The 17,057-nt window shown below is 35.7% G+C and overlaps 2 protein-coding genes across 13 annotated transcripts in view; one reads left to right on the top strand and one right to left on the bottom strand.

Moving 5' to 3' along the window:
* Positions 1-11,699, top strand: part of ACSM3 (acyl-CoA synthetase medium chain family member 3) — a 56,997-nt gene extending 45,298 nt beyond the window's left edge. For 2 of the 3 annotated variants that reach the window (XM_058711221.1, XM_058711220.1), the window contains exons 8-14: positions 156-279; positions 1,222-1,302; positions 6,394-6,495; positions 7,690-7,817; positions 7,929-8,028; positions 10,798-10,921; positions 11,310-11,699. In XM_058711221.1, coding sequence (XP_058567204.1) covers positions 156-279; positions 1,222-1,302; positions 6,394-6,495; positions 7,690-7,817; positions 7,929-8,028; positions 10,798-10,921; positions 11,310-11,392 — 742 coding nt within the window. In that variant the 3' untranslated portion in view covers positions 11,393-11,699. The remainder of the gene's footprint in view (positions 1-155; positions 280-1,221; positions 1,303-6,393; positions 6,496-7,689; positions 7,818-7,928; positions 8,029-10,797; positions 10,922-11,309) is intronic. The other variant, XM_058711222.1, reaches the window with a different exon arrangement.
* ERI2 (ERI1 exoribonuclease family member 2) overlaps positions 1-17,057 on the bottom strand; it is a 64,333-nt gene that overhangs the window by 44,205 nt on the left and 3,071 nt on the right. For 5 of the 10 annotated variants that reach the window (XR_009256741.1, XR_009256742.1, XM_058711216.1 and 2 more), the window contains exons 5-8: positions 16,276-16,432; positions 15,178-15,278; positions 14,830-14,911; positions 14,176-14,264 (exon numbers count right to left, since the gene is read on the bottom strand). Coding sequence is in view for 8 of the 10 variants with exons in the window: in XM_058711216.1 (XP_058567199.1) it covers positions 14,176-14,264; positions 14,830-14,911; positions 15,178-15,278; positions 16,276-16,432 (429 nt within the window). In the remaining 2 variants the exon portion in view is untranslated. Of the gene's footprint in view, positions 1-11,500; positions 11,608-12,654; positions 13,981-14,175; positions 14,265-14,829; positions 14,912-15,177; positions 15,279-16,275; positions 16,433-17,057 lie in introns of those variants that run through there. The other 5 variants (XM_058711211.1, XM_058711213.1, XM_058711212.1 and 2 more) reach the window with 3 other exon arrangements.

The following is a 17,057-nucleotide window of genomic DNA, read 5'->3' as shown; positions in this document are numbered from 1 at the left end:
GATGTTAGAAGGGTTTGTTCATTTTGTTTGTATTGAAGAGAGGAGTAAGGAAGGAACTAAAACACACTTCCTATTGAATTTCATTAGAAATAACACTAATTTTCATTTCTCTCTATTCTTGTCTCCTAAATTTAACTTATTTGTTTTCTGAGAAGCTATAAGTTCAAAAGCTTAAAGCACTGTGTGAGTGCTGGGGAACCAATCAATCCTGAAGTGACTGAACAATGGAGAAACCGAACAGGTCTGGATATCTATGAAGGATATGGACAGACAGAAACGGTATATGACCTCATTGAAAAGACAGGGACGGACTCGAGTTAGCTGGATAAATAAAAAGTGATTTATATAACTGATAAATTTTAAAAATAAGTGTTTATTATATCCTTACAATTGTTTGAGGGATAGGGCAGTAGAGGAGTGGTTAGAAGAGTAGTTTAAAGAAAGTTGGAGGGAAACAGTTACCAAAAAAAAAAAAGTTACAACTGTAACAGATACAGTTGTTTAAGTAGCCATTCACTGAGAAAAACCACTATAGACCTGATCAGGGCAAGGGCATTAAAATATATTTTAAATGAAAGAATGCTAGATCAACAGACAGATTTCCCCTTATGAAAGAGCGAACTTTCTTACAGCTGCCTCAAAAATGGAAAATTCTGAGTTCCTTGCTACTTAAAATATTAAGAGTTCACTTAGATAACTCCTTGGCAAGTATACTCTAAAAGGGGTTATTTAAAGAGCTTGTAGACATAAGAAGAAGAAATTCTAGAGGAAGTGAATAAACTCATAACAAAAGTGGTTATTATGTAAGGAAAAGGAGGCATACAATGGAGCAGAAAAGGGAAAGGCTGAAAGAAATTTTTCATAGTGTCTTTTTATAATGCTTCTATTTATAAACCATAAGAATGGTCAAAAATTAATATACCAAAAATAAAATTTACAAATGTATTAAATAGAAAGAGCAGAACAAGTATGCTAATATAGGTATGTTTTCATAAATATGGATATTTTAGTAATTATCAATTTATTAAGTGTTATAACTTTACTGTATGTCTTTGTTTAGTGTCTATCTCTACACTCCCTGAGAGCAGAAAATTTGCTTTATTTTTGAGTCTGGTTCATCATAAATTTTCGATAATTACTTGTTGAATGAATGCATGTGGGTGAATAAATTAATTTTAAGTTAGTTGTAATGTTACTTTATTCTTTCTTCTTCTTAACTAGGTGCTAATCTGTGGAAATTTTAAGGGAATGAAAATCAAGTCTGGCTCAATGGGAAAGCCATCTCCTGCTTTTGATGTTAAGGTTTGCACATCCCCTTCCAGGAGAATATTTAACAACCTAATCTGTTTACCACCTACCCCTACACTCCTAGTTTTGGTGATGATTTCATGCTACTTCCATGATATCTTAATTTCCACGTATTAGAAATGGATTAGAGATATTACTTTAATGGTCTCCATTTTTTTTTTTTTTTAGCAAAGCAGTGGCTTGTGCCATGCAGTTGTAAGCATTTTATAAGTACTAATCCATTTGATTCCCAGAAAGAACCTATAAGAGACATACCAATATAAGAACAATTTTACAATGGCTGAAGGGGAATGAGAGATACAAGCTTCCAGTTATAGAATGAATAAGTTATAAAGATAAAAGATACAGCATAGGGAATATAGTCAATCAATACAATACAATATAGTATTGTAATCATAATGTGTGATGACATATGGTAGCTACATTTGTGAGCACAACATAATATATAAACTTGTCAAATCATTATATTGTAAACCTGAAACTAATATAACATTGTATGTCAACTGTCATTCAATAAAGAATAAAATAAAAAAGAACCATTTTACAGATGAGGCACAGAGAGGGAAGGAATTCACCAGAAGTCACATAGCTAGTGGATACTAGTGCTGGGATTCAATTCCAAGCAATCTGGTTCCAATATCTATATTCTTAATCACATCATCGCACTGTTCCCTTTCTGATGAAGGAGGTCAAGACCTCCTGAGGGGTCAAGTAGGCCAAAGGAAGTTACAGTTTACAGTGGCTGAAATATTTTTATCTTTCCCTAGTCCTACCAGGCCATTTCCTGGCTTTCTTTAACCATGGCCATTATTACCACCTGATCCCTAGGGAGCATCCTATTCTCCTATCTGCACACTTTTTACAGGGTTAGAAATGTTCTCAGATCAACATACCCAAAGCCAGATATAGCCAAAGGAACTTACACTAATATATAAGAGAAAACCATAGCATAGCAACAAAAACACAAAATGGATGAGCTGACAGAATGGAGAGCTTAGAACCAAACTAAATGAGGGTTAGTTATGGATTAGATCAATGCTTCCAAAGCTTTTCTGATCATAAGAATCACCTGGATACTTGTTTTAAAACACTAATTCTCAGGCCCCTGCTAGATGAAAATGAAATATTTGTTTTAAACAAGTGCCCCAGTTCTTATGATTAGGTTAAGTCTGAGAAAATTTAGATGAAATTGATTGCTGATGTCACCGTTTATAGAATAAACCAGATGCTGGGTTCTTTCCCTTACTTTAACGTTGCTGAGAACCTTGTTTAAAGATAAGTTTGCCTCAGGGTGCCCGGGTGGCACAGTCAGTTAAGCTTCCAACTTTGGCTCAGGTCATGATCTTGTGGTCTGCGAGTTTGAGCCCTATGCCCAGCTCCGTGCTGATAGCTCAGGGCCTGGAGCCTGCTTCAGATTCTGTGTCTCCCTCTCTGTCTTCACTGTCTCTCTTTCTTTCTCAAAATAAATAAACATAAAAATTTTTTTTTTAAAGATAGGCTTGCCTGATGGCTCAGATCTGGCTCTACTATTCACTAGCTGAATGTCTTTGGGTAAATTGTTGAAGTCTCAGTTTCCTGATTTGTAAAATAGGGACTATGGTGAACGACTTGGGACTTACTTGGTTGTAGCACTAAAAGTCATACATCCCAGGGACACTCTCCTGCCTTTGTCCTGGGCAAACTGAGATGGTTGATCGCCCTAATAATGAAACTGATATCATAGGTTTCTTGTGAGGATTAAATGAGATAATATCCCTAAAGAGCATAACAAAGTTCTTGGCACATAATAAAGGTCTAAAAGATAGGTGCCATTACTATCATTCAGCTCTCCCTTGCATTCTCTTCCTTTGAAAAGCTTTTCTTTTCTTTTTTTCTTTTAATGTTTATTTATTTATTTTGAGAGAGAGAGTGCAAAAGGGAGAAGGGCAGAGAGAGAGGGAAAGAGTGAAGGAGAAACGGGGTGGGCGGGGAGAGGCAGAGAGAGAGAGAGAGACAGAGTATCCAAAGCAGACTCTGCACTGATAGCAGAGAGCCTGATGTGGGGCTCGAACCCACAAACCGCAAGATCATGACCTGAGCCAAAGTCAGACACTTAACCAACTGAGCCACCCAGGGACCCCTGAAAAGCTTTTCTAAGAAGAGATGGTCAGAGAGCCCTGGTTACATTCTGTAACCAGGCTTAATAATAGTTCATTGGTTTATAGGATGCCTTAGGTTGGAGAAAGAAATATTGATAGTTGAACATTCTGTTGTCTGCATTATATGCAATCAGGTTGGCATTTCACAAAGTTGTGTTCCTTTCTTCCCTCTTAGTGACAATTCCCAACATGCATTGCTATGAAGTTCTCACAGTACAGCTGTACTCACATGAATCCCAACAGCAATGTATCACCACTTTCCCACTAATTTAAGCCCTGTGGATTTCTGGAGCAACTATATTTGAATGCACAAAGGATGTGGCCAAGAGGAAAACTGCTCTATCATGCATCCCCACTCAGCATCATCACCTTCATTTCCCCCCCAATTTTTTATTGTAATAAAATACACATAGGAGCGCCTGGGTGGCTCAGTCGGTTGAACGTCCGGCTTCGGCTTAGGTCACGATCTTACGGTTTGTGAGTTCGAGCCCCGCGTCGGGCTCTGTGCTGACAGCTCACAGCCTGGAGCCTGTTTTGGATTCTGTGTCTCTCTCTCTGCTCCTCCCCTGCTCATGCTCTGTCTCTGTCTCTCAAAATAAATAAACATTAAAAAAAATAATAAATTAAAAAAAATAAATAATAAAATACACATAAAATTTATCATCTTGACCATTTTAAGTGCATAATTCAGTGGTATTAAATACATTCATAATATTGTGTACCTATTACCACTATCCATCTCCATAACTCTTTTCATCTCGTAAAACTGATTCTATATCCATTAAACAGTAACTTCCCATTCCCCAATGCCCCCAGCCCTGGCAACCATTCTACTTTCTACCTCTATGACAACTATTTTTTTTTTTTTCAGGATTTATTTATTTATTTATTTATTTATTTATTTATTTATAATATGAAATTTATTGTCAAATTGGTTTCCATACAACACCCAGTGCTTATCCCAACAGGTGCCCTCCTCAATGCCCATCACCCACTTTCCCCTCCCTCCCACCCCCCATCAGCCCTCAGTTTTTTCTCAGTTTTTATGACTACTATTTATAAGTGGAATCATACTGTTCATCTTTTTGTGATTGGCTTCTCACACTTAGCATAATGTCCTCAAGTTTCATCCATGTAGCATGTGTCAGCATTGCCTTCCTTTCTAAGGCTGAATAATATTCCACTGGATTGGCTATAACACATTTTGCTTTTCTATTCATCTGTCAATGGGTGCTTGGGTTCTTTCCACATTTTAGCTATTACAAATATCTCTTGAAGAACATGATTTTAAATCTTTTGTGTATATGCCCAGAAGTAGAAATGCTAGATCATATGGTAATTCTATTTTTAATTTTTTGAGGAACTGCCATACTGTTTTCTACAGTGCCTATACCATTTTACATTCCCACAACAATGTCCAAAGGTTCCAATCCCTCCATATCCTCACCAACACTTATTTTCTGTGTTTTTGATAGTAGCCATCCTAATGGGTGTGAAGTGGTGTCTCCTTGTAATTTTGATTTGCATTTCCCTAATGCAGCTATCTTCATTTTTAACTTTTCCCCAAGAGCTCTTATTACTGCTTTTGTTACCTAGATAAGAGCATCTGCAGTGACATCCTGGAATCTGGGGATATACTCCAACCAGCTGGATATGAGATTCTTGCAACTTCAAAGCTCCAAGCCCATAATTTTCATGATTTTAAGAACACTTGAATAAGGAACATGATTCTCTCCAGAAATAGAACATTCTCATCTATTAAAGAGTAGTCTGTGAGAAGTATTTAGAACTCTTAAAACATCTCCTTTCCATCAGTAATTCCTTGATACTGGAGCCAAATATTCTTTAGATGACTGGGTGGGAATTTATATTTTTTTATTTACAAGAACTTAAAAGTAAGATTTTACATTTAGAATTCCTTTGCCTTTCAAGTTTCTTTTTGGAGACATAGCTCATTTCCATCTGGAAAGTGCCAAATAAGTATTATACCCTTATTTTCCACACAAGCCATTTCACACAAACCTGGGTTTGAAGGCTCTTGGAGGATATATGTAAAAGTAGAGTGTTCGTGTTTAAAAACAGCTAAAAGTTACTTAAGGCAAAATCTGGCACACGAATTAAGCAATCAACCTGAGAAATGTGCATCTGGATTTTTAAAAAGTGGACTGAACTCCCTGAAGAGATTCTACAAAGAAGTGTAATGATGAAAAAGGATAGGATCTGGAGTGTGGTTGTTGAGATTTGAATTCCAGCTCAGTCATGTACTTTGTTGCTTAAACTTTGCACCTCAGTTTCCTCATACGTAAAATGAGCATAGTGATAGTGATAACCAGATAGGACCGTTGTAAGGACTAAAGAAAACAATACACGTGAAGTACGTAGAGCTCTAGCATTTATTACTTGGAATGCAGTCAGCGCTTACGAAATGCTAGGCACTTCAGAGAATCAGAGGACTGGGGAGAAGGTAAGAAAGCAAGACTTTTAACATATCACCAGTGTCTCCACCAGAGAACATTCCCCTTTCCTCGCTTATAATGGGCTCCTGAAGTAAGGTTTTGTTTGTTCCACAGTTAAATTTTGAAAAACTGGTAATGAAATATGTACTTAAAAGATAATCAAGATATATTGCCAATTGATAAAAGCAGGCTGTAAAACAGTATATATAAAGTGATTCTATTTTTTTCTATGTCTATACTGTCTCAAAAAATATCACCAAAAATGTGATTATTGCTAGATAGTGAAATTAAAGACATTTTTTATTCTTCTTTCACGTTTTGCTAACTTGCATTTTAAAATATATTTTGCAGTAAGAATTTAAGTAAAACATATTTCTTTTGGGAATTAAAATATACTTAAAATACAAAACAAAACATGCAAAGTAAAAATTTAACATGTTGGCACATTAAATAAAATATTCCCTTAAATAAATCATTCTATTTTATCCTAGATTTTAGACATAAATGGCAATGTTCTACCTCCTGGAGAAGAAGGAGATATTGGCATTCAAGTCCTACCTAATCGACCACTTGGCCTCTTTGCTCATTACATAGTAAGAGATTTATTTCCTATTTAATTCTCAAAAGGAGAGCCTGGGTAGCTCAGTTATTTAAGCACTGACTCTTGATATGGGCTTAGGTCATGATCCCATGGTTTGTAGGATCGAGTCCCACAACAGGCTCTATGCTGACAGCGTGGAGCCTGATTGGGATTCTCTCTCTCCCTTTCTCTGCCCTTCCCCTGCTCGCTCTCTCTCTCTCTCTCTCTCTCTCTCTCTCAAAATGAATAAATAATACAAAAATACATATTTTAAAAAGTGCTTGGTAACTATCCCTATTTGTCACAAAACACACGTAGGATAGGTAGGATAGGCTTTTTGAGAGACTCATTGTCCTGAATTGTAATCCCTCAGGTAGGAAACCGAAGAAACGCCCAAATGCTTATTCTCCCTGGACTAGATCACTGCTCCAGGCCCATGAGGGTAAGAGAAGGGAGCCCTAGAAAAACAGCCCTCTTTGTATACACTGATCATCTCCAATAGAAGACAGCACCCAATCATTTTCCTGAAATGTGATTAGTGGTTTCCCTTCTGAACAGCAGTGAGAGGGAAAGAAAGTGGGGCAGTGGGATTAAGTAAATGTCTTTCACTAGAGCCTTTACAGGCTCCCTACTGTTTGCAGACCTATTTTCATGTCTAATTGAAGTATATATATTTTAAAATTTGCATCACTATAATCAAAAGTCCAGGTTCTACTTGTCAGTGAATTTTACATAATGTAACAATCCTTCATTTTTCCTCCTACCAAGTTGCAGAACGGGTTTTGTTTCTAAAACAAAATACAAAAACAGAAAAACTGCTCTTTGAATTATTAGGTGCTGGTGCTTTCTTTTAACTCTAAGCATTCACTTCTCGCTTTTCCTACCCGTATTAGATATTAACCACTTAGCAAAAGACTTAATTAGCCCATATCTTGGAGCTCTGAACTCTTGCAGAGAGTTTAGTGATCATCATAGACAATTCTCAGGATGGCAGCATGCCTAGTCTTTGTAACTGTAGTTTACCTCTCTTCGATTGGGCTAGCTCAATGCTGGAATTGCATCCTTACTTCCTGCACTGGCTACTCTTCATTCCAAGCCTTCTCAAAGAAACCAAACTTTTTTTTTTTATCCTTCAACACTTAAAAATCCAACCGAACAGAAGAATCACATTCACAGTAATATTAACAAAATGCTACTTGTTTCACAGGATAATCCTACAAAAACAGCTTCAACCCTACGAGGCAATTTCTATATCACTGGGGACCGGGGCTATATGGATGAAGATGGGTATTTCTGGTTTGTCGCAAGATCAGATGATATCATATTATCCTCTGGGTAATTTTCTTTTTCATCTGTGCGTATGTCTAAGTTAATTGATCATCAGTGTGTTCTAGAGTGAACCTGCTGCTCACCTTTATATATTCCTGTCATATGTTTATTTCCCAGTTACAGAATTGGACCATTTGAGGTAGAAAGTGCCCTGATTGAGCATCCTGCAGTTGCAGAGGCAGCTGTTGTCAGCAGCCCAGATCCCATCAGGGGAGAGGTAAAAAAAATGGATTCATCTCCACTTTATAATTTGTTGGCTGTCTAACACATACTTTTCAACAGTTTATGGAAACACAATTAAATGATTCATTCGCTAACTTCGCAAGTCACATAGTCATTAGTAAATATGCTAGTCAGGAAAGAATTGCTAAAGATAAGACTGAAAATATATATAAGGAATTTGAATTCTTTCCATGCAGGGATGGTGTGAATGCCAACAACTCAGGTTCACAGTAGGATAGGATGTCAGAGGTCAGCTAGATAGAAACGCGTTATTCCCCAGGTTTGGAAACAACATGGTCCCTTATGTAGCTGAGGAGGATAGGCTGGCATCACATATCAGGGGTGGGAGCAAGGTCAAAGGTAGGAACCAAGGCAGCAATTAGAAGTAGGCTGGGTAGGTAGCCAAGTAGAGAATTCAAAAAAACCGTGAATAAGACAGGAGTCCTGAAAGCGCTTCCTTTTTTTTTTTTTTGTTTTAAAGTAAATGCCCAACGATGGGCTTGAGATTAAGCGTCACATGTTCTACTGACTAAACCAGCCAGGCACCCTTGAAAGCTCATTCTTTTTGGGGTTGGTCAAATGGTAGTTTGGGTTTAAAGTTTCCATGCCACTCTTCAGGTCCCCTTTGCCAGGCAAGGCCCCCAATATTCCAGATAGATGAGAGCAGGGAATTGAGCTGGTGATTAAAATTTATTCCTTCACTCTGAACTCCACCAGTAGGATCACACAGCTTTTTGGAATTTGAAGGACATTGGACATAGACTAATGCAATGACAGACATAAATATTCTCTATCTGCACCATCCAATACAATAACCACACATGGCTATACAGCACTTGAGATATGGCTGGTGTGGCTGAGAACATTTTTATTTCATTTTAATTTAAATTTAAACAGCTACATGTGGCTAGTGATTACTATATCAAATAGCACAACTGTAGGCTCTTCTCATAAAAATGCAAAATTTTGCATAGAATTTGAGAGAAATTCTGAAGCCCACTTAAGGATTTTAATTAAAAAAAACAAAAAAACAAAAAAACAAAAATAGGGGCGCCTGGGTGGCTCAGTCGGTTGAGCCGCCGACTTCGGCTCAGGTCATGATCTCGCGGTCCATGAGTTCGAGCCCCACGTCGGGCTCTGTGCTGACAGCTCAGAGCCTGGAGCCTGTTTCAGATTCCGTGTCTCCCTCTCTCTGACCCTCCCCCGTTCATGCTCTGTCTCACTCTGTCTCAAAAATAAATAAACGTTAAAAAAAAAAATTTAAAAAAAAAAACCCAAAAAAACCCACAACAAACAGATCATCTGGGTGGCACAGTAATTAAACATCTGGACTCTTGATTTCAGCTCAGGTAATGATCCCAGCGTCATGGGATCAATTCCCATATCAGGCTCCATGCTGAGCATGGCACCTGCTTGAGATTCTCTCTCTCTCTCCCTTTGTCCCTCTCCCCGCTCACACACTCTCTAAAACAAAACAAAACAAAACAAAACCCAAAAAACAAAAAACTTGTACTTCTAATACTACTACAACTAATACTTAATATTTCTGATGACTTAGCATGTTCCAGGTATTATAAGCCCTACACAGGGCCTGTATATGTAAGCTTATCTAATTCTCACAACTTTTTTTTTTTTTTTTTTTGGAGAAGGAAACTGAGGCACCGAAATGTATCCTAACTTCCCCAAGATTACACAACCAAGTGTGATTCGAACCCAGCCTGTCTGATTTTAAAGTTCATGCTCTTAACCATCTTAGGGTGTTCTTATTAGTTTACCATCTTATGTAATGATTTATAAAGACTTTTATAAAAATAAAGTAGACCTTATCCAAGGTGTACAAGTCATCAATATGCAAACTAATAATTACAAATATTAGTTCTCAATGTGCATCTGAATTATTCACTTATAGCAAGGATAAATTTAATTCATAAAAATGTTGATAAAGCAGAAGAGTAGGTATAAACACAAAAACATTTTATGAAATATCAAAAAATGGATAGGATAAAATTGTATAAATGCATATATACATGATCCAAAAACTGGGCAGGATTTTCCAGAACACTTCAAAGAAGAGTCAATTTTGAAAAACAGCATTTGTGAGCATAAAGTGATGAAGTCTTCCCTGTCTTCTGTCAATTAGAGAACAACGGTCACTACCACTTTTGCTCGTTTCTCAGGGCCAGGTAATTGGTCAGAGTAGTAGCAAAGTGGCTGTTGGAATCTTCACAGTCTTACATCAACACAAGTGTCTCTGGAATAAAGAGTGTGCAGTCTCAACTATTCCCTTCCACAAGGATATGGCAAACTAAGTGTGAATACTCTTTATAAGGGCCATACTGAGGGTGGGGATCTAGAAAGTAGGCTAGATAGGCTAGGTTGTTACCCAAGAGACTGTACTTAATACATTGTCAAGTTTCTAAGAGGAAATTTTCTTGAAGGAAATAAAAGATGAGGCAAGAAGTCAAGAGCAAAGACAGCTCAGAAACACAAACAGGTCAGAAAGTAAAGTTCAAGATGTTTTTAGATAAGAAGGTTCAAGTTATTGGCAAAGCAGGGGTCCCAGAAATTCTTGAATTAGATACAGAACAGGAGGTGTGGGACTCCAATGGCTGGCTTAAGAGCACAGAGCTGGGATCAAACCCTATGAAGCCTCCTGCCCCCAATCCCGGGCACTTAGATTCCCAGTTAGAGAAAGTAAACAAGACACAATGAAACATAAAAATGTATAACATATCTTCCTGGTGTTTCAAATTTTTTTTTTCAGGTAGTAAAGGCTTTTATTGTTCTGAGCCATGATTACAAGTCACATGATCAAGAACAACTAAAAAAGGAGATTCAGGAACATGTAAAAAAAATTACAGCACCTTATAAATATCCGAGAAAGGTAGGTATTCTAATTATGATGACAATTTGCTTAGTGTTCTGAAAAACTTCAGCTGTTTACTTTTTCCATTTTAATGAATATTCTCCTCAAACATGCCACACCAAATATTCCAAACTGAACTAATGACATGGATAAGATTCATAATCTTTGAGATTAAAATGAAATTCTTGACATAATTTTTTGGGTCATCTGGCTAACTGGACGTGTAGTAAATACTAAATACCAAGAAAAAACTCCTCAACAATACCTCTGCTGTTTTGGTTGTTACCAAAACCCACCCAGATGGGTACCTTAATTCTTTCACTTAGAGATAATAAAACTGCTATATAATTGGATTTGTCTAAAGATGAAAACTTCTTGGCTAATTTTCTTCCCTTGATACCAACAGGTAGAATTTATTCAAGAGTTGCCAAAGACTATCAGTGGGAAGATAAAAAGAAATGAACTAAGGAAGAAAGAATGGGAAATGATTTAAATCCATTCCATTCTATTATTTATCACAGTATCTATAAAACAAAGACTGTACAAACACAAGATTATGGAGAGGTGATTAAAAATATAATAGTATACTTGTAAATTGTTGATTTAAAATGACTTATGGTTGGGGTGTCTGGCTGGCTTAGTCAGTAGAGCATGCAACTCTTGATCTCAGGGTTGTATGTTTGAGCCCCACATTGGATGCAGGGATTCCTTAAAAAAAAAAAAATCTTTAAATAAATATCTTGTGGTTATAACATCAGAGGCTGAATTTTGAAATAAAATATTCGGTAAATTCCTCTGCATTAGTGTCAATGTTCTCATGACTTTGGTAATATAAAAAGAATACCATCAATTGCTGAGAAATTTTTAAACATGTATTATCCAAACCAAGTTTCTGATGTGTTGGTTTTCAAACTCTAGTTGAGTAATTCTTCTGGTATGTTGATGTACAAATCAGAACAAATCTTCAAGCTTTGAAATAAAACTAAACAACTTATTATAAAAGTTTTTAGGGGTACCTGGATGGCTCAGTCAGTAAGTGTCCAACTCTTGATTTCAGGCTCAGGTCATGATATCACAGTTCACGAGCTTGAGCCCTGCTGTCAGACTCTGTTCTGACAGCGTGGAGCCTGCTTGGGATTCTCTCTCCCTCTCCTCCCTGGACCCACCCTCTCGTGCTCTTTTTCCGTCTCTCAAAATAAATAAAATTTTTTAGAAAAAAAAATATATCAGTTAGATTTCCTAATTCTCAAAGTACAAGCGTCTATCTGAAAATAGACTAGGGATTTTTAATAGTCACATTTTTATTCAAGTAATTTAAAAACAGTTTAAATTTATTTCAAGGTCTACCTGTAAAAGAAGGATGTTATATACTATTGTTGTTTATTATATCTAGTCTAATAGAATATATAAAATATTTGTGGTTCTTGATAAAAGTATGATAAATTTGGCACGTTAATATATGACAAAAATAAAAGTGTAAGACGATTATCAGAATATTCATGATGTTTGGAAATTCAAGGAACAATCAGGATTCATAGATGAATGAATACAAGAGAAGTGTTAGATAACTGATCAAGGAAATTCAAAGTGTGTGAAATCAATTTTTTTCTCATTTTCAGTGTGTGTGCATGCATGTGTGTTTAATAGCCCCAGTGCAGTCTACAGAACTCAGATATGCTAAGTCCCCATGACTTGTAGCCCTATACACTTTTTTCTCTTTATCACACAAAAAGTCACATTAAAGTAAAAACACAGTTTAGTCATAGGGAAGGTTTATCAATTCCTCATTGAAGGTCTGAGTCTCAATGAATTTTTGGTAGAAAAATTTACATTTCTGTCACAAATATGGCTTATTTCTGGGGAACTAAAAGTGGGTCCCCCCGGAGAATAAGACAGAACGCTGCTGTTGGCTCTCTCCTTTCGAAGTGTTTGTTCCCACTTAAAATAACCACAACATTTTCTATTTTCTTGGTATTTCCCATTTGGGCAACAAAAGAAGACTTTTCCATGGTTTGGTCCATTATTAGAAACAACAAGTCTCTTAGATCTTCGGCCACACTTGCATAATGGAGGTGTCATTTTTCCACTCTTCCAAGGTCCTTCTAGGTTAACTGTAGAAGCTAAGACAGAGGGGAAGACCTTCTGGGAACAACTTCTCACTGGGAAGCCATCAGATGATGTAGGCTTTTCTTCATGAATAGTGAAGGACTGTTTTTTTGCTGGTGGGAAAGCTGGGAGACTGGATGGATTCCTTTTAGTACTACCTAAAAGGAGGGGGTATTTCCCCAAAACTGAAGGATGAGACATACTGGCATTAATACTGTTGGAGCTACTTGATTTGCATTCAGGTAATTTAAAGTCAGAAGCAACTGAACCTTGATCTTTGGCATCTTTTACATGATAAATAGTAGTATGTGGACTCTTATAAACAATAGACTTAGAGGTCTCAGAGTTTTGAGGAGTTTCTTCTGTGCCTTCCTTTAAAATCATTAATCTTTCTATGGAATTAAGTGAAGTGTCTAAGTTTGAGTCATTAATGGGAGGTATACAATCTATATTTTGCTCAGGCTGAGATGCTGGCAGTAAAGCTACATCCTCCCAATCAGCCAACATAGGTAAACAATCAAGAGCAGAACTCATTTCCATATCAGAAATATGATTAACAGATGAAATGGTAGTTGAAATAAGTACCGATTCTGAACTAACTGTTGAAGACATAGGTTTGGTACTAAATGCAAGGTGTTCATTTTTTATGTGCTTCTGCATAGGTGTATTCAAGCTGGGAGACTGCAACTGCTCCAGGGAAGTAGAGGGCTTTGTATTAAAAAGAGATAAATAGTCTTTGCCACCGTGAAGACCCACTTTTACATTGCTCTTTAGTTGGAACTGATCTTGTCCCTTTATAGGAAAATTCATACCAGCTGACCTCAACTGAACTTTTTCATGAGAATTTACTGTATTTTTAGGCTCCCTATCATATGTGCTCAGACCCCAAATGCTACTGTTGCAGACCGATGCTTCTTCAACTTGATTCGTATTCAAATTTCTGGCCAAAATTTTGGGATTCTTCTTAGTGGGAACCTATGATTCCACAGAATAGCTTTAGAAACTGTACATTCATAATTTCTTTATTATACACTATATGATTGGACAAAAAAAGAAAAATGTCATCATTCATTGATTTATCAATGATTGCATGCAATGGTATCTGTACTTCCATGAACCTATGATTACTTCTGGAGTTTGATATAACCAAATAGGCAAGATACCACTAACCTTGTTCAAGGACCTTGTAATTTTCATTAAGCAACCATCCCTGATCATTTTCCAAGCAAGAAGGGCAGTATTCCGAGAATCATCCAACCCTGAGTAAATAGATATCAAACACTGAATTTAGTAGTACCAGCATAAAGAAGTATAGCAAAAATAAGAAATCACAATTTAAATTGGAGCATACTATTTATAATCATCTACTAATTTTAATCATGATAAATTAGACTAGCAAAAAGCTGTGGCAACTGTACCAATAAAGACAAGATCACACACATTTATAGAGAAGAAGATAAAAATCTATTACAGTTCGCAAAACTGTAAGCAATTGTAGGGGCCATGTTTTGTGAGTAATCTAATGATCTTGTTTGGTTTTTTCACTAATTCAATGTATTATCTGGGCATTTGTTAAATCTCCATTTGATTTAGCTAATTTCCATTCTTTTTAGCAACTAACCCACTAGATGGCAGTCTTTACCCTACAATACTAGTAATTTGAAAGTCAGAAATAATTTGAATGGTATAGTATAGATTAGGAGCTTTTTTTAGGTTGAAGGATATTTTTTATTAATGACATCACCAAAAACATGAGATTCATACGAAAGATTTTATAAAAATAAAATGACTTAGATAATAAAATTATTTTTAATTTATACTAACCAGAATGTTCTCTTCCCAAGAATTCTATTCCCACTTCCTGCAGGGCACCACTTAGTCCTTTTGGTTTTCTTCTATAGAAAATCTAATCAAATAAAAGAAGACATATCCAAAAAAAGTTACTATTAGAAAGTCTATATATTAACCACTTACTTTTCATAATTTTTAGTTCTATTAGATTTGGAATGTGTTTATTATGTTGTGCTGTTTTACAGACTTTAAAAAATGTATTTATGTAAAAGTTTCAAAAGAAAACATTTCATTTATAGTAACCTATAGCCATGCGTGGGATGAAGTTTCATCATTTTCCAGTAGAAGAAAAGTGAACATGCCCCCATCTTTGACCCTTACCTTATAAGTTACTCTGAGATCAATCCAAGAATTTAAGAACACAGGTTTTAACAGCTGTTTTCTTTTACACTCATACTCCAGGCAAACCCCCAAGTCCCAGTCTGCATTAAGTATATTAAAATAGAACAAATTCAAAGATGCCAAGCAGTTTTTACTTATGTATGCTATCACCATTTATAAATAAAAGGTTGAAAGAGGATATAAAATAAAATACTAAAATTTATAAAAACATAATATAGTGCTCGCTTCGGCAGCATATATACTAGAAAAACATAATATACCTAATAGTATACAGTGTACCACCAAAACATACTATATTCTATAGTATATGTATCATATATAGTGTATAAACTATAATGTGTATGCTATAACAATATACTATATAATATAAAATAAAATTTCATTGCTGTTAATATCTAACAATTATTCACTTTACATAATTTACTATTAAGAAATTAAGTTGGTAACTAAATTTCAAAATGATTTCTTAAACACCCCAAAAAACACACTAAATTATTTCAGAAAGAAGAATAAGGTGTCAAGTTACAAGGCCTACATGGAGAAGGTTATCTGTTTTTAAAATTCTAGGAAAATACTAATGTAACTGAGAAACCAGACATCTTACAGAAACCTAAAACCAAATATGACTATCAATGCTATGCTATCAATGGCACAGCATTGCTATCAATGCCTATTAATGGCAATGCTATATCACAGGCATACAAAACATCTACTTTAATAACCCATTTTTTCCTAGTGTGAAAACAAAGGATGTGAGTTGAATTAAGATTCTTTTTATTCAAGATTGTAGAAAATAGCATAAGAGTTTTCACTAAATCATCTTTGCCTGGAACCAGAAGAACAGAGAGGAAAAATCTAAAAATATTCTTAAAGTTAAGTCTTAAAATTTTAAGATATCCCAGAATGGTAATTTGAAAAATATGAATAAACTTACTTTCCTTAGTTAACATCTGTTAGGCACTTAGATTTCTTTTTGAGTACCAAGAGGTTAACAAGTATAATTCTTACTACAGATGAAGAATTACATAGCAGTAATCCTACTCATTTATGATTTATAGATATTAACTTATTTTTTACCTGACCAAGTAACAAATGCACATAATTTTACTTCGGAATTAGACAGATCTGAAATCCCAGTAGCAAAAATAATTTTCTTCTGTTGCTGAATCTTCTGAATCCATTTACAGAACTGAGATAAGCATATCCTCAGAGGGACTCCTTCATCAACTTGAGCCTGAGTAAAGCCACAAAATTTGAATTCAACAATAAAATTCTATAATTATTGAACACATCATTAGCACATAATTATGCACTATAGGGGGATATAAAAAAGAAGAGGTTTGGACTGGCAAAGAGTTTATTTAGTGAAAAAGATATTAAAACACATGCAAGAGAATATAATGATTAGAATGCTGCAAGATAAGAAAAATTAGGTTGCTCTACCTAAAATCACACAGAAATATAGTAATTAAATCCTGACTGACAGAAATTTGATGTCACTTAATTTCCATAAAATAAATTTGATATTCATTTTTATGCTATTTTTCATTTTTAAAGATTCCAACAGAGTGCTAGAGGGAACATTATTTCTCCTAACAGTGCATAAATCTAATTCCAAATGATATATAGTTTTCCCTTTCTCTTTAAAACTGATTACTGAATTTTATGTTTTTTTTTTAAGTTTATATATTTTAAGAGAGAAAGAGAGAAAGTGTAAGCAGGGGAGGAGCAGAGAGAGAGGAAGAGAGAGAATCCCAAGCAGGCTCCACACTGTCAGCACAGAGCCAGACACGGGGCTCTGTCATGAAAAGTGAGGTCATGACCTGAGCCAAAACCAAGAGTTGGATGCTTAACCAACT

The sequence above is a fragment of the Neofelis nebulosa genome, chromosome 18, assembly GCF_028018385.1.
Source record: "Neofelis nebulosa isolate mNeoNeb1 chromosome 18, mNeoNeb1.pri, whole genome shotgun sequence".
Taxonomy (NCBI): Eukaryota; Metazoa; Chordata; class Mammalia; order Carnivora; family Felidae; genus Neofelis; species Neofelis nebulosa.
The sequence above is the reverse complement of the archived record's forward strand: the minus strand, read 5'-3'. Positions and strand labels throughout refer to the sequence as shown.